The sequence below is a fragment of the Mizuhopecten yessoensis genome, unplaced genomic scaffold (assembly GCF_002113885.1).
Source record: "Mizuhopecten yessoensis strain PY_sf001 unplaced genomic scaffold, ASM211388v2 scaffold10837, whole genome shotgun sequence".
Taxonomy (NCBI): Eukaryota; Metazoa; Mollusca; class Bivalvia; order Pectinida; family Pectinidae; genus Mizuhopecten; species Mizuhopecten yessoensis.
The window spans coordinates 367,408-389,237 of record NW_018408746.1 but is presented as its reverse complement, the minus strand read 5'-3'; the positions used below and the strand labels follow the sequence as shown (position 1 = coordinate 389,237).

At 35.9% G+C, this 21,830-nt stretch overlaps 3 protein-coding genes across 5 annotated transcripts in view; 1 reads left to right on the top strand and 2 right to left on the bottom strand.

The window, feature by feature from the left end:
• LOC110462847 (monocarboxylate transporter 12-like) overlaps positions 1-1,710 on the bottom strand; it is a 16,637-nt gene extending 14,927 nt beyond the window's left edge. Inside the window, exon 1 of the mRNA XM_021517066.1 lies at positions 1,384-1,710. The gene's annotated coding sequence lies outside the window, so the exon portion shown is untranslated. The remainder of the gene's footprint in view (positions 1-1,383) is intronic.
• Positions 1,711-4,015: 2,305 nt separating this feature from the next.
• On the bottom strand, positions 4,016-8,060 carry LOC110462845 (monocarboxylate transporter 12-like). Its single transcript, XM_021517053.1, has 5 exons — positions 7,859-8,060; positions 6,870-7,013; positions 6,590-6,733; positions 4,940-5,770; positions 4,016-4,152 (listed from the first exon to the last, which is right to left on the bottom strand). Exons 1-5 carry the CDS (start codon positions 8,058-8,060, stop codon positions 4,016-4,018), a joined length of 1,458 nt encoding a protein of 485 aa, XP_021372728.1.
• A 7,966-nt stretch (positions 8,061-16,026) lies between these two features.
• Positions 16,027-21,416, top strand: LOC110462841 (WNT1-inducible-signaling pathway protein 1-like). Of its 3 annotated transcripts, none has more exons than XM_021517046.1 (7): positions 16,027-16,101; positions 16,718-16,756; positions 17,586-17,720; positions 18,828-18,980; positions 19,734-19,763; positions 19,998-20,118; positions 21,185-21,416. In XM_021517046.1, the coding sequence occupies exons 1-7, from the start codon at positions 16,095-16,097 to the stop codon at positions 21,309-21,311; spliced, it is 612 nt and encodes a 203-aa protein (XP_021372721.1). In that variant the 5' UTR covers positions 16,027-16,094; the 3' UTR covers positions 21,312-21,416. The 3 variants fall into 3 exon arrangements, with proteins under 3 accessions (XP_021372721.1, XP_021372719.1, XP_021372720.1); XM_021517044.1 differs by having other exon boundaries at positions 19,992-20,118; XM_021517045.1 differs by having other exon boundaries at positions 16,101-16,162; positions 19,992-20,118.
• Positions 21,417-21,830: the final 414 nt, after the last annotated feature.

Here is a 21,830-nt window from a genome sequence, read left to right as displayed (position 1 = left end):
AAACTTTCCTCGAGTGGCATTTCAAATGCAAGTCTACGTTTCTTTCCGTTGTTGAGTATAAGAAAAAGTTTACCATCAACACTAAACGAGTTCTTTACGCAATCCATGTGATAGGCTTCCTTGAGTCTCTGTTGGTTGAAGCGCGTCAAATCTTCAAAAATGACGAAGCCGGTTTTTTTGAGGTTCCTACGGGCATGTAAAATCTCCAGCTTCTTTCTTCGGTGAGTGAACTTTACAATTACGTTTCTCGGCTTGGTTCCATTGTATTTCCCCAGTCTATGAGCTATGTCTATATCACTCGCTTGTAGTGGAATTTTAAGAGTATCTCTCACAAACCCTACTATCGTCTGGACACAGTCCTCCACCGATTCTCTCTCACCAGGGTCCTTTAGTCCAACAATTCTCACAGAATTTTTCCGGCCCTGTTGCTCGAGGTCATTATGTCTCCCCGCGAACTCATAATGTCGATCTATAGCACTCTCGATTTCCTCCTCTAGTTTGGTCATTGTTGTTTTCAAGTCTTCATTCTCGTTTTCCAGATCTCTCACTCTGTCTTCCAGTGTTTCGATACGTTCGGCATGTTCTCTTTGAATGCCAATCTTCAGCTTCTCTAGCTTCCTATCAAGAACATCCTCAGTAATAAGTGACTTTAAAATCATGGATATCTCATCAAGCCGGTCATCCGTCGATTTCAAACATCCGATACCACTGGTCCTATTACTACTGACACTGGCGCTCTGTCCACGTTGAGGTTTATTACTGGCTGGCATGATGAAAAATATTGCTAAATAATAGCAGAGAATCCCAAAAGTATCACTTCAATCTCTCCGATATAATACAAGTCCGGTATATATAGCGTATACACAGCTCGGTCAGGTACAGGTAAGTGGTGAGTAGTAGTCAGCCGCGAAGCTCAGTCCATTATTTCGACCATTTACTTCAAAAAAGACTATTTTCCGAAGAAAATTCAATTAGGTCTGCACACAAATGGATAGTTGAACGATCTATCTAACCCATGTCCAAAAATTGTATTTCACAATACGGTGTTGACTTTAGAAAAAGTATGTTTTCTCGGAGCTCTGTTACAATCGACTGACTAGGTCCTCGTGACCTTGACTTCTCATATAGTGAAGACCTGGTATAGAGATTTACATGTATATTTTTCATGGCTGACTGACTGGGTCGTCTATAAAGTACCTGCCTCCGATTTAGAGCACACCGTACCCCGATCACTGAACCACACATACTCAATGGTTAAACAGAACGTTTGAACTATATTTTATTTCATAAATTATGACCCAACTGGTTTCAATGGGTATAACAATGCTACCTGAGTATTTCTGATGGATACTACTGTATTTCATCAAATTTAATGACACTTACCGAACAGAACTACCCACGCCCACCCATGATCTACCGAGCTGTATTATGTGGTCACGTCTGATCGACAGTTCCTAGGTTTTTCTGTTGCTGTTTGATTTTCCGGTTGAATTTCTGATAGCGCATTCTCGATATCTTCTCCGGTATCAAGATTTGATGACACGATAGCCGTAGCATCAACGCTGTATCTGGTATCCATTTCCATCACGTATTAACTATATTGTCACAACGAAAATGATTGCCATATATTGTTCATTAATGTACTGTGTCAATTATTCTTTAAACAGGTTAGTGTTAGTGTTTCCTCAAATGACTCCATTTAGATTAAAAATGGCGACTTTCAATCAAAGGGGAGTAATTCTGAAATGTCTAACTATAAAGGGAAGTTACTATGTAAATACCACTGTCACTAAACAATAATCATGTAGAAATCCCCTCATCTCGGACTAGCGTTATTTTCTAGCTCTGTGACTATAATTTTGTCGATTCAACACCTAAGTTAAAAGCTCAGACTTACTTAACTAACGTAAAGTTGCAATTATATTGCGTTTGCCTTGTGTTAGCATTTCATTTGTCTTTTTTCCCGTAAATTTGATTCATTTTACATTGTTGAACGTTCGACCAAGAGGAGTAGGTAATGGATTAAGTCCCCAGGCTGGGGCATGTCAAAGTTCTCCAAAATGTTATACAAAAACATTAGCTGTATATTAAGTACATATATGTGACATTGTAAACATTATAATCTGAACATGTACTTTTAAAAGAAATGTGTTCATCAATGACAAATTAAATGTCTGATACTTTCTTTATGGATTATATTAATATTTTTGTAAGAAAACTAGGTAAAATATTATTTTGATATTATATATATGGATTGAATGGATTTTCATGTACATTGCGGCAATGAATAGCAGTAGCTGATCTACTTATCCTGTGGAGCGCGTTCGCTGTAAATGCTGATAAGTTAGTGGATGAAGTGCCCTATGTCATTAAAAAGCTCTCTGAGTTTAATGAGCAAGTTGATGTCACGGGGATCACCCAGCCGGACGTTTGACAGTTAGAAAGGTCGTGACCATGAGGCGGATGTCAGTATCTGGTATGACAATGTTATAAGTATTATTTTTAACTTTAAATTAGAAAGAATAATAATAAAAGTACAGTGGCGCACCACTTATGATTTTTGTATTGTTTATTTTTTATTTCTCACAACTACGTAATCTAGGAGAAGGGGAGATAACTCTTCTCAGAAACGGTACTATGCGTAGTAATATGAAGTGGTCTTTATAATGTAATTATATCAACAATAATTACATCCAGACAACAAGGTATTTTTTTTTATATTTACATAGACATATTCCTACAAAAAGCATTTGCCCTGCCTCAAATACATTTCAGGCGGCCATTTTGTTTGTTTATATATTCCTACACCTGAAACCGGCAGTTGTAATTATAGTCGAGCAGTTGTAATTATAGCCCATATAATTACACTTGTCTGCTAACACTGTTGTAATGGGACGACACGGGGGCAAATGTAAATATATATATATATTCACTGTTGATATGTATGATATGATAAATGAAGTTACCTACACTTCCTCTCCCGAAAGGTCAAGTATCAAAGTGAATGTTTCATAACGACCGTGCATTTTAACGATATATATATATATAAGATTACATAAATATTATTTGTTTTTCCTGCATGAAATACATCACAAAGAAGATTTTTTTTTCCATGTTCCTAAATGGGGGAAAGCTTTAGCAAAGCTCTATGAAAAGTAATTAAGTCGATATATATATATATACTGCCTTCGGCTGTCTTTAGCCGGGGAACTATTGGTTTTATATAATAGTTATATTTTCAATTATAGTATATCAGTTCTATATTCTTGTAATATGATGTATATGGACATGTAACTGTTCTGTTTCACTGTGTCTTTATAAAGGAGCGGATCGCTCCGAAAATTTGACAACCTAAACTTGTCCACGCTGTTGGAATGACTTCTTTACCCCATATACTATTTTAAGTAATTCGTATCTATTAGGATCCAGTGTTATATGGGATTTTACCGTCTATATTACTTCTTTGACCTATACTGTTATATAGAAAGCGATTATTCAATATGTCTTTTACATAGACATCATGTATGAGACCTTCAGTGTTTATTTCTAATCACGAAGCAATAAAGTTATTAATACATCAACACACTTTGGAATGATAATGCCTAGACAGGTTATTTAGGAGGCACGGAAGTCTAGTGGTAGGACGCCGGGCTCGTGACCGAAGGGTTGCGTGTTCGAATCATGGCACGGCACTGTGTTGTATCTTTGAGCAAGATACTTTACTCCGCTTGTTCCAGTCCACTTAGCTGCAAATAAGAACGTGGTTGGGCAGTGCTAGAATTGCTGAACGCTAGCTGTTAGCGCCGAAATTGCAGCTCCGTCTGCATGCTCCTAAGGAAGCTGAGAAAGGTATTGGCTGGTTGCAAATTCCCCATAACCACGGATAATAATTTGTGAACCGCTTTGAGACGACCTACGAACTTGGTTGTGATAAAGCAGTATCTAAGAACCTCGAATTATTATTATTATTTAAATATGAAGATCAACACAATAAAAATGATACCTAAAGTTAAATTCAGCAGAGTTCTTCACTTCTGCTTTCCTTAGCCTTTTTTAGAAATATAAAAATCAAAATTAAAACAGCAGTCAATGACATTGCTCCACACAATTGGAATGCGTGAGTCCAGGTACCCGTGCTGTCTCTGATGGCGCCTGCAATGCGAATATAGCCGACATGTATAATAATGCACTGATTCAGCAATTTTAAGATGTTATTTATAGATTGCTCGCGCAGATATTTGGTAAATCAAAGCCTTAATATCATTCTCTTCTTGTAGTTTTGCATTAAATCAAGAAAAGCATTTTCTGATTTTGGACTTTCCCTTTCTTGAGAGTAACATTTTGCTTTCCACTTACAGTGAATACACCATGTGGTGATTCTGTATTCAAGAACCTGCTCCGAATATCATCTTTTCATGATACTCGTAGAAGACTGCTGACAGATTTACTTACAAATCATAGTATTGAGAGATCAATTTTGATGAGGCAATTGACAATTTTTAAGATTATCATAATCGTCTCAGGAAATGTTCTTATTTCTTATGCTATATCAGTAAATTTTTGTTGATTCGGATTAGTTTCCTTTGTCGGTTTGTTGCCCTTAACCGGTTATTATTTTAAGAACGTGACTTGGATTTGACAAAGATTTACATGACGGGTATCAACGATGAGGCAAAAGAACGCTTATCCTTCCGAAAGTTCTCGTCTCATTTTCCTTGTACCTTTTTAAAATCTTCAATGATATTCCGGGTAAAAATTCATTTTCCTGATATTCTTTCCTATTAACATCGATTTTGAGTTCGATTAAGAATGAAACCACATTCGATATCATAAATAGAAGAGTTGTGTTGACCTTGAAATCCAAAGATGCATAGAAAATGTTATCATCTAAAGCGCAATAATTGTATTTCGAAGAAATGGAATAAATGAAAACACTTACCTGTTGCAAGTGGATTTAGCAAAAACGCAACAGCTGCTGACCAGCAGATGAAGCCCCAGGTACTAGGTAAACGTTCAAGGTCAACGTACTCCACGGCCATGATCATCAGAGTGCCATTGTATCCACCAGCGAACAGACCATAACATCCCATCAAAACACATAGTTCAAGTTTTCTTCGCAGTAACGAAGTACAGACGATTCCCGAACCGAACAACAAAATCGTTGTGGCAAACAACTCATGGCGGTGTTTCGGAAATACATCCATTGTATATCCGAACAGTATTCTACCAATGAGATCTGTAAGTCCAAAAATAAAAAGTACAAATGCTCCGTCTTCTGTCGACAAGCCAATCTCATGAATGAATGGAGGAACAATATTAAACAGACTGTTATATCCAAACATTGCAAAAAACACTGCGACAAATAGTAGAATGCAATTCAGTTGCTTAAAGAGATTCCATTCTAATTCTCTTATTAAAAGTAATACATGCATAGTAAATTTTGTGATCTTTTCACATATTGTATTGACGTAAGAGGTTATTTTTCGTTTTCTGGTAGTCGATTCTTTGTGCGATTTGCTTTTTGACGTATAATCTTGTAACGGTCGGATGAGGAGGCCACAGACACAGATGTTCCACATAATACCACCATAAACAAGCAGAGCTCCATGCAGCCCGTATTCCGTCAGTAGATATCTGATGAGGTAGGGAAAGACCATTCCGCCCAATCCTCCTCCGGCGAGTGAAATCCCAGAGGCGGTTGACCTGTATTTGTTGAAGTAATCAGCAATCATTACAACAGATGGCGAAAAGGCCATTCCGTACCCGATACCTAGTAAACAAATAGTAAACAAAGATTATGGTATTTCACATATATTTTCCGATACAATTATTTTCGAACATTTTTAATGTTTGATATTTTTTTGATATATTTTTCAGAGGCAATGACACTTATATATGGATACAGTGTGACCAGCGAACTGAAAGGCATTACGATTTATTTGTAACCAGGTTTTGATTTGATATATCAATTAGTTATTTGTAGCTTGATTGCACATCCAAAGTCGTAAGAATTACTTTCATTATGTGGATAATTACAAAATGATGTTAACTTGGTTTTATTATGTGTTAGTAGATGAATTTTATATAGGAGATATTGTAGGTGTCCTACGTGGGAAAGTGTGATTTTATAAGAAAGTAATAAGAATGAAAAATTAAGAAAAATATATATATATATTTTTTTTTTCCTATATATTATTGTAATGTAAGATTTCTTAAAAATCAAGGCCTCTATTATTTCCCTTAATCATTTAGTGGTAAATGTTGGAAACAAGACTTTGTAATTTGGTTCAGGTATGTGTGATATAATACATCGGATTTAATAACTAAAATCATTCAGTTTGCAGAACAATAACGCATCCATGTTTGGATAAAGTATTTCAAAAACATTTGCATACATTACATAAAACATATACATTTCCCTATCAATATCGTTGTAATCGTTTCTTTAATACAACTATTCTATTGGTATATGTACATTAGTTGACCGTAACAAATATTAATGATATAAAACACATGTTGAATAGGAAACAGTGATTACAACTTTATAAAACACTTCCACAAAATGATTAACGAATTGATTTGTTCTCACCTGTAATAATGCCATATGTGAAATAAAGAACCTCATACGAGGTTGCAAACGAGGATAATACTAGACCTCCACCAGCCATCAGTCCACCAAAACATATCAGGGTTTGATACGAATATCGTCTACTTAAAGCAGCGCTAATAGGACCTGAAATATAGAGAAGCACGTGGTAAACACTTGTTGTACTGAAGCATTTGTTTGTGATGAAAAAAACATATAAATTCGCAAAAAAAATCATAATTTTGTGATGGATCAGCATATCTTATAATAGCGTATTACATACCAAGAAACTGCAGTAAGAATCCTGCCAAAGACTGCGTTAAGGATAAAGCTTTGTTGGAGACATGAAACTTCTCAGACAGCTCAACGTACAGAATACCAAACGACTTTTGACCTCCAACTACAAAAAAGGATATAAAGAATCCTCCTGAAATATAAATGACCTGTGTTAAATATTACAATGAATAAGGCCATATTTTATCACATTTCAATTTTAGAACAGTACAGTCGTTCACGTTTTGATATGAAAAAATTACAAAGAATACAAATGCAAGCAAACCATGTATGAATAGTTTTGGCGATTATCTAACTGTAATTCAACAACAATCTCTAAGGTTTTCCAGCTGGCAAATACAAATCAAAAATCCTTATGGGCCATTCAGATGACAGAATATTTTGTTTTTGAGGTATTCAATGCTCAAAATGATATTGTTTCCTATTGGATGATTTCGATATCTTTCCTTTTGATTACATTTTAAGGTATCATGTTACATGCATAATACTAAAACAACTGTCCTAAATACATATATTAAAAAGTAAGTAAATCATCATCCACAAGGAAAACAATTAAGTGCGCTTTCTTGGTTGTCATTATGTACTATTAAAAACTTTGCAACTGCTTATAGATACTACATTCAACATATCGTTGTCTAGACGTAAAGGTACTTGAGACCTGACTAGTGGCTGTACCTATGGCCTTCACGTAAAATCGTAAAATCCTTTCTTTGAAAAATATAGTGAAGACCTGGTATAAAGATTTACATGCATATTTTTCATGGCTGACTGACTGAGTCGTCAATAAAGTACCTGCCTCCGATTTAGAGCACACCGTACCCCTATCACTGAACCACACATACTCAATGCTTAAACATAACGTTTGAACTATATTGAATTTCATAAATTATGACCCAACTGGTTTCAATGGGTATAACAATGCTACATGAGAATTTCTGATGGATACTTCTGTATTTCATCAAATTTAATGACACTTACCGAACAGAACTACCCACGCCCACCCATGATCTACCGAGCTGTATTCTGTGGTTACGTCTGATCGACAGTTCCTAGGTATTTCTGTTAAAGTTGAATTTTCCGGTTGAATTTCTAATAGCGCATTCTCAATATCTTCTCCGGTATCAGGATTTGATGACGCGATAGCCGTAGCATCAACTCTGTATCTGTTGTCCATTTCCATCACGTATTTACTATATTGTCACAACGAAAATGATTGCCATGGTTCTGTTGATGTATATTACAAATTTGATATTATTCCTCGTGATGTCCTTTTCGGAAAGATAAGCTTATCCTTTTGATGATAGTTTCAGGTGCACAATGTGGACTTGTTATATTTGGCCATTTTGGGAGCGAGTTTAGTCTCGCTTCGGGTCACGAGAGACGTTCACCTTTCACTGGTTTCGTGAACTTTGTAGGACGTGTGTACTTATGACAGGGTTTAGCGTGAACGTGTCGCAGGTAAACAAGGTTAACGGGGGGCGAGTAATGGGAAACGTTAGTGATACAAAAGAGACAATACATTGTTCTGAAACGTATGAAGCTATTCAAGTCTGCATAATTGACCAGCAAGGAAAGGACAACTGTTGTATATTTACGGAAACATCTCTTTTCATTCAGAGAAACATGGCCGCCTGGATAGGTTTGGAAGTATCGAAGACCGGATCCCTTTTTCTTGATTGTAATATATAAAGAATAAAGAAATGCAAGGGCAAAGTAGGAAAAAGGGTCAGCGACCCTAAAATTATATATTAAAATTAAAAGAGACAGTGTAGTCTGTTGAAGCCTCGCTTATCCGCAGGTGTTGTGTTTTATACGATGAATGCTCTTTGTTAGGTTGAACATTGTTATAAGAAACATGATGAATATATTATTTTAACCTCTCTGTGGTACTGACACTTAGCAACCCTACCAAGTCAACGTTCGAATGGCATTGTCGCAACGACATTAGCGTGTATTGTGAAACTTGCCTGCAAAGATGTTTCATTCATTTTGACTGTAAATGCCATATCCACACGGTTTCTTATTATCGGAGTTTAACTTTCTACACAAACAATATATATGTTAATGTATTGCGACACTTCAAGACTGATTTTCTCAAGCATTCCATACCGCTTGCTTCGCTTTAAAAATAAACGAGTCTGTCATCTTTATTTTAACGGTTTTAGAGACTAAGATGTTTTCCTAATAAGTGTCATTATGCTTCAGCAATAATTGGTTTCGTCTCATGAAACAGTATACTATGAACACGACATTGCCAGTTGTATACATTCTGCACTACGTCAGACCTCCAGCAGTGTACACAACAGTTTCATATTCCAAGGACTAGACTCTAGACTGTTTTTATGTATTATTTACTAGTCATATATATATACCCCAAACATGAGGGACGGTATGGGATATCAACCTCTCCTGATACAATATGAACATGATGAATGTTTGACACCATGTTATATTTCTTTATTTACAAATTTTGTTGAAATTACATGATTATTGTTTAGTGACAGTGGTATTTACATAGTAACTTCCCTTTATAGTTAGACATTTAAGAGTTACTCTCCTTTAATGGAAAATCGCCATTTGTTATCTAAATGGAGTCATTTGAGGAAACACTAACACTAGCCCGTTTAAAGCATATATTGTTCATTAATGTACTGTGTCAATTATTCTTTAAACAGGCTAATGTTAGTGTTTCCTCAAATGACTCCATTTAGATTAAAAATGGCGACTTTCCATCAAAGGGGAGTAACTCTGAAATGTCTAACTATAAAGAGAAGTTACTATGTAAATACCACTGTCACTAAACAATAATCATGTAGAAATCCCCTCATCTCGGACTAGCGTTATTTTCTAGCTCTGTGACTATAATTTTGTCGATTCAACACCTAAGTTAAAAGCTCAGACTTACTTAACTAACGTAAAGTTGCAATTATATTGCGTTTGCCTTGTGTTAGCATTTCATTTGTGTTTTTTCCCTTAAATTTGATTCATTTAACAGCAAATATGATAGAAGTTTTATCGATTGATTGTGATCACACTAAATGGTCAGGATGGACTGGTGCAGGAGGTCGTTATGTTGGGAGGAAACAGTGATTAGATGGAGAAAGCCTACATGGTCGGTAGGTGACCCAAGCTCGTTTGCGTTGAATTTGCGTTCAAACGGCAAACAAAGCGGTCCTTGGATAGTGTACAAAGGACGTACTGCATTTAACAACCTTTAAATATTTACACAGGTTATTTATCTTCTGATTCACACGAATTGCTGATTTTTGTTACTGATACTGGAGTCACTGAATCTGAATTTTTTTTTGTTTTTTTGTTTTTTTAATTTTAAAAGAAAACCATAATGCAATGCACAAATACTCACTATTGTAGCTCACATAAGGCAGTGAAATATAAGCTAGTAAACATACGCAATGAAGAAACTGAAACAATTGCTGGTACTTATATGCAACACTCAAAGATATAGTACTAATTGATTGAATTTTTAACTGCCCTGCTTCTTTACACAAGTACCTTCTCTCCCTTTTAAATATTTAGGTGCAGGACTGGTTTCCCTTGTTAAATGGCGGTACACGCATTTAGTATGTATGTGTTTGAAGATGCCGGCGGACAAAAATGTTCTTTTTATTTCTAGATCTACTTTAAACTCGTCAAGTCCACGGTCAGAATGTTTCGTCAAACTGACCGCAAAGGTAACCTGAAATAGTGTTTTTAAATCTGCCAAATGATTAGCGACAATGTTGGTTTCGATTGATTGAAATCAACATATGGCATTAACCATGACATCAGTGTTTCTTGTTGACAAAATGGCGATCGGAAATAAAAGATCTTTACCAAATAATTTTGGTTAAAAATTGAAATTAGAGAACATTCCACAGGGAAAAAAATGACAAAAACGCGCTTGATTTATAAAATAAGACATGGGAATCGCATGACGAATGTTTGAATGCACAAAAGGGCAGCCTTATTTAAATATTTAGATTAGATAGGTCACCCTGCTTATCATAGGCTTATGAACACTGAGTTAGACGCGAAAAAGACTTTCATTACGTTTTACTATGTAGAATAATAAAATCATGAGATGTTTGTATATAATTGTGGAAATATCACTCGGGTTTCACATTTGTTGGATAAATAATCAATTTAGGCCGCAAGCAGCTTTCTTTAAAATCATTCAGTTTGCAGAACAATAACGCATCCATGTTTGGATAAAGTATTTCAAAAACATTTGCATACATTACATAAAACATATACTTTTCCCTATCAATATCGTTGTAATCGTTAATTTAATACAGTTATTCTATTGGTATATGTACATTAGTAGACCGTAACAAATATTAATGATATATAACACATGTTGAATAGGAAACAGTGATTACACCTTTATAAAACACTTCCACAAAATGATTAACGAAATATATGAACACTGAGTTAGACGCGAAAAAGACTTTCATTACGTTTAACTATGTAGAATAATAAAATCATGAGATGTTTGTATATAATTGTGGAAATATCACTCGGGTTTCACATTTGTTGGATAAATAATCAATTTAGGCCGCAAGCAGCTTTCTTTAATATTTTTTCCAATTTTTCTCACATTCGCTACATATATCACTATTATAAACCTTCAAGCGTTGGTTGTTTCTCAAATAAACTATAAACGACATAAACGTGATGCCTTAGACGATTATTTATTTGATAAAAATGGTAACCAAAACTTTCTAAATGAAAAAAGAATCTAAATCTAAACTGTCCATCCCCGAATACGTTTTAGTTTACTTTTTGGGTTGGTATTTTGCTGTCCCGAAGTGCTGTAACTGATAAAGAAGGGTATAGACTTAAACTTAATCAAACAACATTTTCGTTTCCAAAATCACACAGATTCTTAGGCTCTGAATAAAGAACACAAACTAGAACATAGGTTAAAAGTATATGTATTACGTTTATTGATATAAGACAGCCTGTTTATTGAATTATGTACCATTAGCGTTTGGCCATTGAAACATACAAGTCTGTGAATTAAATTACTTCATTCAGAGTTACAAGTTTTATGTACACTAGTTTTATGTACTTCATGGAACATTCGTGGGTGGCTGATTGTCGCAGTGGACAACGTACTCACCTTTCACCAAGTGACCCGGATTCGATTCCCAAAGCTGACATGAAAGGGTCAGCTACCCGACAATGTGGGTTTCTCCCGGAGACTCCGGTTTACTCCCACGTTAATTTCCTCTGCGGACGCGGACGTATGATCATCCAGATACTTAATATACATACTGTACAGATATTGAATTTAGCGGGGTTAACATTTCTAGTTCTTTGTGTCCGAACTTATTTGTATGGGTTTATTTTCGCGGATCACAATTTCTGTAAGTCGGAAATACCTCGGAAGGGGTTCTTGAGCAGGACAAAGAATGAGGCTTTCCCATTTGCTTGGATTTAAACTGTACACATTTCTTTGTTCTGCTCAAGTTTATGTGTGTACATGTAAGCTTACTGTACATAATGGATTTATCTATTGTGCATGACTGATTACTTTTTTTAGATTTCAATTCATCTGTTAACTTTTTTATGAAGCGTACTTCTTTCAAAACGATGCTTTGGCATAGTAGCACCAGTTTTCAACTGATATCACGGACCTGTGCAGCGTGGGTATTATGGCGACGATCTCAAAATATTCACGAGGGGTTTAATGATAACCGCTTCTAGATTGACATTTGTTCTAGTTTCTAGTGTAGTTGCTTCTATATAAATTAAAATATCTGATACGGTTACTACCATTTGGATCACCGTATCTTGTACGTTCGCTACTATTTGAATTACCTTATATGATATACTAGCGGAAAAAAGAAACTGTGTATGCCTAAAATGTGTTGTAAAAATAAATGTGTATGACGTAGAACAACAAGGTTTTCAGGGACAATTTATTTGTTATTTATTAACAGTTGCATTCCATTTTCAACGTTATGGAATCAATAAGTTGCGCTCAGGAGTGACGTAAACACAGCAGGGGTCAATACTAAGTTCACGAAGTTAATACCTCGTATGTAAACCGTTTGCCTGAATGCAATCCTGGCAACGTCGACGCATGGAGCCTATCAGACAGTTCAAGAATGCTTGTAGTATGGCATTCCAGATCTGTACCAACGCTGCATGCAGGCCAACGTCAACGGTTGATTAGGTAATCCCCGTAATATGCGTTTCACTTCATCCCAGACGTGTTCAATGGGCGACAGATCAGGGGGTACAGCAGGCCAGGGCAACACGTCAACGTTCTGCTGGGCCAGAAAGTCCATAGCGACACGAGCTGTGTGTGGCCTGGCGTTGTCTGCCGTAGCGTAATATGACGCTGCTGCCCTTGCACGAATGGAACGACGTGGGTCCGGATGATCTCGTCACAGTAACGTAGCGCGTTCAAGTTCCCGTTAACATCCACCAGAGGCGTTCTCCCGTTGGCTGTGATGCCGCCCCAAATCATAACGCTGCCTCCGCCGAAAAAACGTCGTTGTACCACACACGCGTCATGGAAACGTTCTCCAATGCGACGATACACTCTTTAACGGCCGTCCCTACTATCCAGGTGGACTCGCGACTCGTCCGTAAACAAAATCCCTGCCCAATCCCGTCGAGTAAATCGCAGATGCCTTCTGCACCAGTCCAGACGTGCTACACGATGACGTGGCAGAAGAACACGCAATCGGTTCCGTACAGTTCTCGGGCTTATTGGAAGCAACCCAGTGATTGTCCGTGCACTCAAACTTGCCGTTTGGAAGCGATTTCTCAAATGGACAAGCCGAATATGGTTGTCCTGTTGACATGACGTCACACGTGGACGTCCCGCACGAGGTCGATCGCCGAAGTGGCCAAACTGTTGATGTCGTCTCCACAAATCCCGGATTGTGTTTCGATGGACAGGAAAACCTGTAGAGACAACGGCTTGGCCTATACCAGCTTGAAGCATGCCAATAATCCGGAAGCGGTCATTTTTATTGAGCCTCGGCATAGCATTTATCACAAATTAAAACGTTTTAATGCTGTTTTTACTGTTCACTGGTCTCAACAGAGTGACCCAACAGTTCAAAAATAAAATTTCATTGTCGAATTGGATAATTGGACGAGAAAAACATGCAAACTGGTCAACGCCTATAGAGAGCAAACTGCACGGAAAAAAATGTCAATGCCACACGGATAGTGTGTATGTGTCATACTCGGTCATGTGTGTGAATTTTCATGTATATACAGTTGGTAATACATGTTCTATAACCATTCTCCGCATGCACAGTTTCTATTTTTCGCTAGTATACATTCGCTACCATATGAATTACCGTTTCTGGTACTGTTGTTTCTCTATGGATTATCGTATCTGATGCAGTATACGTCATGGATTCCCGTTTCTGGTACTGTTGCTTTTATATGGATTATCGTATCTGATGCAGTAGGTACTTCAAGGATTCCCGTTTCTGGTACTGATGTCTCTATATGGATTATCGTATCTGATGCAGTATATTTCATGGATTCCCGTTTCTGGTACTGATGCCTCTATATGGATTATCGTATATGATGCAGTAGGTACTACAAGGATTCCCGTTTCTGGTACTGATGCCTCTATATTGATTATCGTATCTGATGCAGTATACGTCATGGATTCCCGTTTCTGGTACTGTTGCTTTTATATGGATTATCGTATCTGATGCAGTAGGTACTTCAAGGATTCCCGTTTCTGGTACTGATGTCTCTATATGGATTATCGTATCTGATGCAGTATACGTCATGGATTCCCGTTTCTGGTACTGATGCCTCTATATGAATTATCGTATCTGATGCAGTAGGTACTTCATGGATTCCCGTTTCTGGTACTGATTCCTCTATATGGTTTATCGTATCTGATGCAGTAGGTACTTCAAGGATTCCCGTTTCTGGTACTGTTGCTTCTATATTGATTATCGTATCTGATAAAGTAGGTACTGCATGGATTCCCGTTTCTGGTACTGATGCCTCTATATGGTTTATCGTATCTGATGCTGTAGGTATTCATGGATTCCCGTTTCTGGTACTGATGCCTCTATATGGATTATCGTATCTGATGCAGTATACTTCATGGATTCCCGTTTCTGGATCTGATGCCTCTATATGGATTATCGTATCTGATAAAGTAGGTCCTTCATGGATTACCGGTGTTGGTAAGGTTGATAATATATTAATTACCGTATCAGATACAGCTGCTACTATTTCTGGAACTATTGTTACTTTATAAATCAGCGTGTTTGATAGGTTGCTTATTTTAAAATAGTCCTGAGTTTAAAACAAATTTCATGATTTAATCGCCAGTATAGACACGAAAAACAACGTACTATCCCCATTCTAATAAACGTTCACAAAATAATTGCGCTAATATGTTTCGAAACATTGTATTTACCTTGATACAAGTACGTAGTAAAGTATCTGTGACCTGTGTTGGTGACGTGCCATTCTGCAGCGGACTGACCAATTAGAAGGAAGCTTTGTTAAGTCGGTAATTTGGCCCCGTGTACACTGGCGAGTGTTCGATCTGTATGTTGATGAGGCGGAATATTTGGATTGTTCGTGAACGTTCTGTTACTAAAGTTGTTTCGACACATTTCGATTAACATTGACCAAATTCTTACATTTCAAGGTCAGTATGCATGCCAATCTATGCGTATCGACATCAATAATGAATGTAGCAGAGTGTTGGATTTCGCTAAGAGGCGAGCTTGACGCCGTTTTGTTTTGGTTAGAAACGGGGTATGGCTTAATATAAGTTGCGATGGGTGGAGCTGAACACGATTGATCAAGATTCATTCGCAGATTAGAACATGTTCTGAAAACAATCAAAACACATCCTCACTAACGAAGCGTGTTAGAATACAGATTTGATGAAAACTTTCTGAACAAAACACCCTAAACATTGTAGAACTTTTATGAAAAATCGAAGGATAGAATAAACAAAAAGTAATAAACCTGCGGGACAAGAGCGGGTCCGAATCTTGGGCTTCAAATAATTATACTGTAGGTTTTACAATATATCGACTGAGTACCTTGACATCAAAAGTGTCCTGACTCCACTCGTACGGTTTATCTAAGCAAAATTACACGGAGGTTAAGTCCTGCTGATAAGAAATGGGAATGGTTCGTGTGAAAGAGACACTTGTACAGGATATGAAGGGTTTTTATTGAAGGAGGAACATATACTACCATGAAAGGTGAGTAGTGATATATGTATGTTTTTATATTTATAAAGTGGAACCTATATCACAATGAAAGGTGAGTAGTGATATATGAATGTTTGTATATTATTTGTCCGTTTATACCAGTGTTTGTGGTCTAACAATTTATCTACGTGAAAAACATTTCGTTTGTGTCTGTTTGTTTGTCATAAGGCAGTTCTTGACATATTTCACTTGTGTTTTGTGTATATTTTATGTCTTAGCTATATCCATGACATGTACTATTTATTTTCTTTGTATTTTATAACAAAGTGTATTATATGTCATATCTGTTATTTTGTACTCTATATCATAACAATCTTTATTCGCGCTATGTTCTTTGAATATTGCATTCCACAATGATGTGCATACGTTTCCAGTTTGTATATCATAACGATCTTGATTTCCGCTATGTTCTTCGAATGTTTGCACTCCACAATGATGTGCATACGTTTCCAGTTTGTTATTCCTAACTATGTTTTTGTTACAACGACGTTAGTATATAGGGCTCACTTGTTCATTTCTTTGTATGTTTATGTACAATAAAAAAATTCCAATATTTTGTGTACCAGTTACAATCGCATGATGCATCAGCCCACGTTTATCTGAACAGGTTTTGTACCAATATGCTTCCTGCTGCTGGTAGGTTATGGTGAGTATAAAAAAACATTATATTTTTTAAATAAATATGAACAGAAATCAGTCGTAGCAACAAACAGTGAATTATTATACACTTTCTTCGAAACTTTAATGTTTAAACCACAAATATACAATAACGAATGCTAAAAAGCTTTTAAAAGTTTTAATAGGATAATGTCCAGTTACACGTCTTGTATTTGCTTCAGGTTGCCTTTAGGATCTCATAATAGTGAAATTATATTTATGTATATTTGTATGTTGATTAAGAGTCCAGCATTGCAAGTTATACAATCTCCATTTTCAATAAAAAGGGTTCGGTAACGTTTCCTGTTATTTGAGGTAATGTGTAATATTCATTTTGATGTTGATCGTATGCTAAATGTTGTTGTCAATTAAATAAATGAAATACACCTTTCAAACATTATGAAGGTATGCAACACAATTCCGTTTCCACTAATTTGGTGTAATCAGTTCCGTTATGGAACTTTACTAATGTTTGAAAAAAGGCATTACATTTCTCATATTTACGTTGGTCTTGTTGAGTTCCAAAAAACAACAACAAAGAAAACAAAACATTACACAAACTGTTTTACCAACTGTTGGAACAGCCATATTTGTTTCTATGGTTACTAGTTCCGTCAGGCGTCCAACGTCGGAAACATTATGAAGTTTCCATCATAACATTAATTATTCCTCGACAAAAAAAGTTTGACGGAAGGAAACGAATAGTTTCCAATTGGAAACATTCACGGGTAATAGTTCCAGCTGTGATGGGATAATTACAACATTATTAGTCGATACAAATGAAATATAAACATATTGTTTATTTGTACAATGCACAGTTACATCCATGACACAAATCCCTCTTATGTGTGTGGATGAAATAACGGATTGTGAATCGTATGGTACATCAGCATGTCACGGAGTGTACAAGGAGTGGGGCTTTCAAAACTGCAAGTCATTCTGTGGATTTTGTGGTAAGTAAAGATAGAGAGATACAGAATTATGTATACAGTGATGATAGAATGAGATTCAACGTTAAAACGAAATAACTTCAACTGGAACAGAGGAGGCACCAAATTTAAAGGGGAAAGGGACATGAACACCACTACAATAAATTAATTTAGAAATCGAATGAATGAACGAACGAAGGAACGAAGGAAGGAAGGAAGGAACGAACGAAATAATAAGCATTTCAAACACTTAATATGGTACTGAAATATTGGTAAATATCCCTTTCGTTCCGGACCTCAACTGCCCATATACCGTATTCTTAATCATTGTATTAGTATTTAACTACGGATAAAGCAGTTTGGTGTGTACCCGCCATTTTGTTTGTAAGGTTTAATGTTGTCGCTTTTTCTTTAATACTAAATTATATCTCTTACGACAAAGTAGTCCATATACCAATAGGGCGCATATCTTTATAACATCCTGATGTTTACATCGGGCACTAGAGAGAAGAGAATCAGCTGTGAAATGTAAACTTAATACGAGTTGCTGGAATGTCATTACTGAAGGAATGTTAATTGGTAACGATGACACAATGACATTAGATGGAACTATAGCATCGGTATCAAATGGTCATCTAGCGATCTCTTACATATATTGCTGATCTATGAAATACAAACATAATACAATGTAGCTACTACTCATTGACTAATACATGATTAACTTTAGCAATATATATGACAAAGAACGTGATTGACCCTTATTAAATTGTCGTTATATTTTAACTACAGGTGGTTTAATTGATATGTATCTGTTTGTATTCTGTAAATTGGGCATCGTTTGTGACTTGATGTCTTAATGTTTTACTGTCTACTGTCTTCTTATGGTTGGGCATCATTATTGCTGATCTTTGAGTTAATCATGTCTCATGTGTACTCCCTTGAGTAAGACATATTGCCCTCTATCGTTTTGATGTTATTTCTGTTCCATTTTTATGTATCAGAATGTTAGTATTATCCTTAGCCATACTGAACCAAATATCTTATGATATTTCTCTTTCCATTGTGGATGTCAATGGAGTAGTGTGGTCTGTCACAAAATCAATTGATCCATATTAACATTGCTTGTTGAAGGTAACGTCGAGAAACCCACCTCCCCGCTCCCGATACCTCCTAAAGGCACGTGTCATGACGAGTTGGCAACGTGCTCAGGCTATGGCAAGCAAATGTGTCAGCACTATGGTAGTTGGGCCCGACAGAATTGTGCTAGCTACTGTGACTTCTGTAGTAAGTACAGTCACGTGGTATGTTATTCTTCTTGATGATACGGTGCTATTTATATCTATTGTGAACTTTTGTTGAGGTGAATATGTGGTAGTAAACCCGACAAAGTTATATTAATCAGGAAGCCGAGGTCAAATCGCTTTCGCAAGTCCATTAAACGACATATTCACCGAGATAAAGGTCCTAAATTGTTTTTTAAGAAATTATGTTATGATGATTTTATTATTACAAAAAATAAATGTATCACATTTGGCAGAGAGCATTGTGACGTTACATAGGAAGTTACGTCATAAAGTGAATATTGACCAGAGGTTTCTTAAAATATATATAGTATATATAGGTACTCCAAGTCAATATCACAAATCACCGACATCCACATGATTATGATTTAACCCACAATTGTTGCATATAATATTAACATGATTAAAGTAAATAACATATAAAATTAAAAGTTATAAAATATAAGAGCGAACTTCACAAGATATTTTCCCAGTATAAAGTAACTTATTACGTCTACAAACAACCTAATCCTATCTGTAGACATGTCAACCTTTAAGTTTTCTATACAGTTTATTCAAACCTACATTCCTTATTTGGAGTTCAAGGAACAATGATGTAGATATTTACTCGTCCTCTTTATATAAGAAAAGAACTAAGAATGGTTTAATTACAATTGGATACAGTAAACCATTTGTGCTCCAAACATTGGCGTCACACGTTAGATGACCTGCTTTAATGTGTACATTTATATTGTAGATGATGTAGCGTCAACCCAACCTTCTGCAGGTACTGTATGACATTTTTTTTTAAAGTTTTGATGGAAACACTACATACATTCTTCTTGTCAAACCATAATTTTAACATTTTTAAGGTAAATTTTCCCAATTCAATTATACTTACTGAGTCCTTTGTGATGATCAAGATGCAAGACTGAGTGCCGATAGGAAAGAAAATATGGAGTACTTTGTGTGTTTATGTCTAATGACTAATATGTGTCAAATTTATTGTTTACACTGGTAGCGTCAAATGGATGTAATTACAACGGCATCACGCACAGAGACGGAGAAATATGGCAGGAAGGTTGTCAGTACAACTGTGAGTGTGTAGACGGTAGCACCGGGTTTTATCGCTGTACCGAACTGTGAGTTAATACGGATTCGTAATAACATCAAACTTAACGTCATATGTTATTATAAGCTGACTTAAGTAGCGAAACTTGTTTTTCAAATTTAAAGTAAATTAAGAGTTTAAAATTGACATATTTATTATGAAGGTTAGCCGAGTAAATAGAAAGGTCAAAGACACTGTTACACTTTTCATTAAAACATCTGAAAAAAATAAAAGTTTTCGTTCTACGGTGTTAATCTTTGTTTGAAATAGCATCTACTTAAATGGTTGACGTCTGACATATTTTTCATGCTTTTCGTAAACAATGACGCAACTGTTTAGCAAAGCAATCCTTTCTGTCTAAACTGGCAAAATAGAAATATTTTGTTTCAAGTACGAATGAGATTTAGTATTGTAATATACTTAATGTGATTTAGTATTGTAAGTTACTTAAGTAAATTATTTAAGTGTTAATAACATTTTTGGTATGCTTTATGAAGCTGAGTACATATGCAGATGATATTTAAGGGTTTCTTGGTGAATACCATGTAACTTTCAAAAGAAAGGCAGGATACCTATATCTTTCTCCAGATTTATGCACAAGAAACAATATCTCGTATGCTCGGAGTGGTATTCAGCATAAAAAACCCATTAAATTTCATATTTTAATTACCTCACGCTTTACAACAAGAGTACGCGCAATTTTAATTGGATACTAAACAACATTCTACTGGGTTTTGTTTTTGTTTTTATTTGATAAGATTTGCTTACAGAAATGTTTTAATCTTGAGGTTAGTATACCCTAGTGTATGCAGCCAATAACCTCTGGCTATCGAGGATGATTCTACCGTGCTTCATCTGTATCTAAACAGATTATCAAGGGGTTTTAACAAAGCAAATTTATATCACCGTTCTGTTTGGTAAATATCAAAAGTGACATTTTCACACTGTGACAAACATCACTTGTGTATTTGTCACAGACTGAACGATAGTTATTTTATTAAGTTGATTGAATTTGACATCTTCCTGAAGATATGTAATAAGCCAGGATTAATGAAGAGAGGAACCTAAGTACAGTCTTTTATTTTTTTCTATTTTAGGTGTTTAACATGGAATCTTCCAGATGTCTGTCATCAAGAGGATCCCGCTCCGGGCAAATGTTGTAAAAAACCGTCATGTCCTGCAAGTGTCGTAATCCAATATCCGGCCGGATACACAGATGTGTAATTGTACCAAACATCTCAGACATCAATGTAGCAGTTTTAAAGTTAAAGTTACATAATTGCTCTCTTGATAACTTATATGAATAATAAATAAATAATAACAAAACCATACAATCAAGGAGACCTTGTAATCTAATCAGAGATAAGAAATTCACAAGATTGATTTGCACTCAGTTCATGACGAAGAAACGCGGACTGCGTCATGTATATAAAGAGGTAAATGATTCGGAGCATTTTTTAAGCGCAACAATGGCCGAAATGAAACATACCGAAGATGAAATTGTGAGATTTATTTAGTCCCTGTCTGACAAGATCATTTTTAAGTTCAGCGGCAATACTGTAGACAGAGTTTTTTCCTATAACAATAATATTCGCCGTCCTCTTGCCGACTTGTTTTCATTTGAGGCTGAATTTAATACAAACTTATCAGGACTGGTAACAAAAACCTTAACAAGTCCTTCAATTTAACACTCAAATATATATATATATATATTATGGTTAGAATATAAATAGGTATTCGGTC

Excerpts from the sequence above, each read along its gene's own strand:
- LOC110462845 (XM_021517053.1), bottom strand. The coding sequence starts at position 8,060 with ATGGAAATGGACAACAGATACAGAGTTGATGCTACGGCTATCGCGTCA. Across the intron at positions 6,734-6,869 it reads ATTCTTACTGCAGTTTCTTG|GTCCTATTAGCGCTGCTTTA; the intron begins GTATGTAATACG and ends TCTATATTTCAG. Across the intron at positions 4,153-4,939 it reads GCTAAATCCACTTGCAACAG|GCGCCATCAGAGACAGCACG; the intron begins GTAAGTGTTTTC and ends TTCGCATTGCAG.
- LOC110462841 (XM_021517044.1), top strand. Across the intron at positions 17,721-18,827 it reads GTCATTCTGTGGATTTTGTG|GTAACGTCGAGAAACCCACC; the intron begins GTAAGTAAAGAT and ends TGCTTGTTGAAG. Across the intron at positions 19,764-19,991 it reads GTCAACCCAACCTTCTGCAG|TGGTAGCGTCAAATGGATGT; the intron begins GTACTGTATGAC and ends TATTGTTTACAC.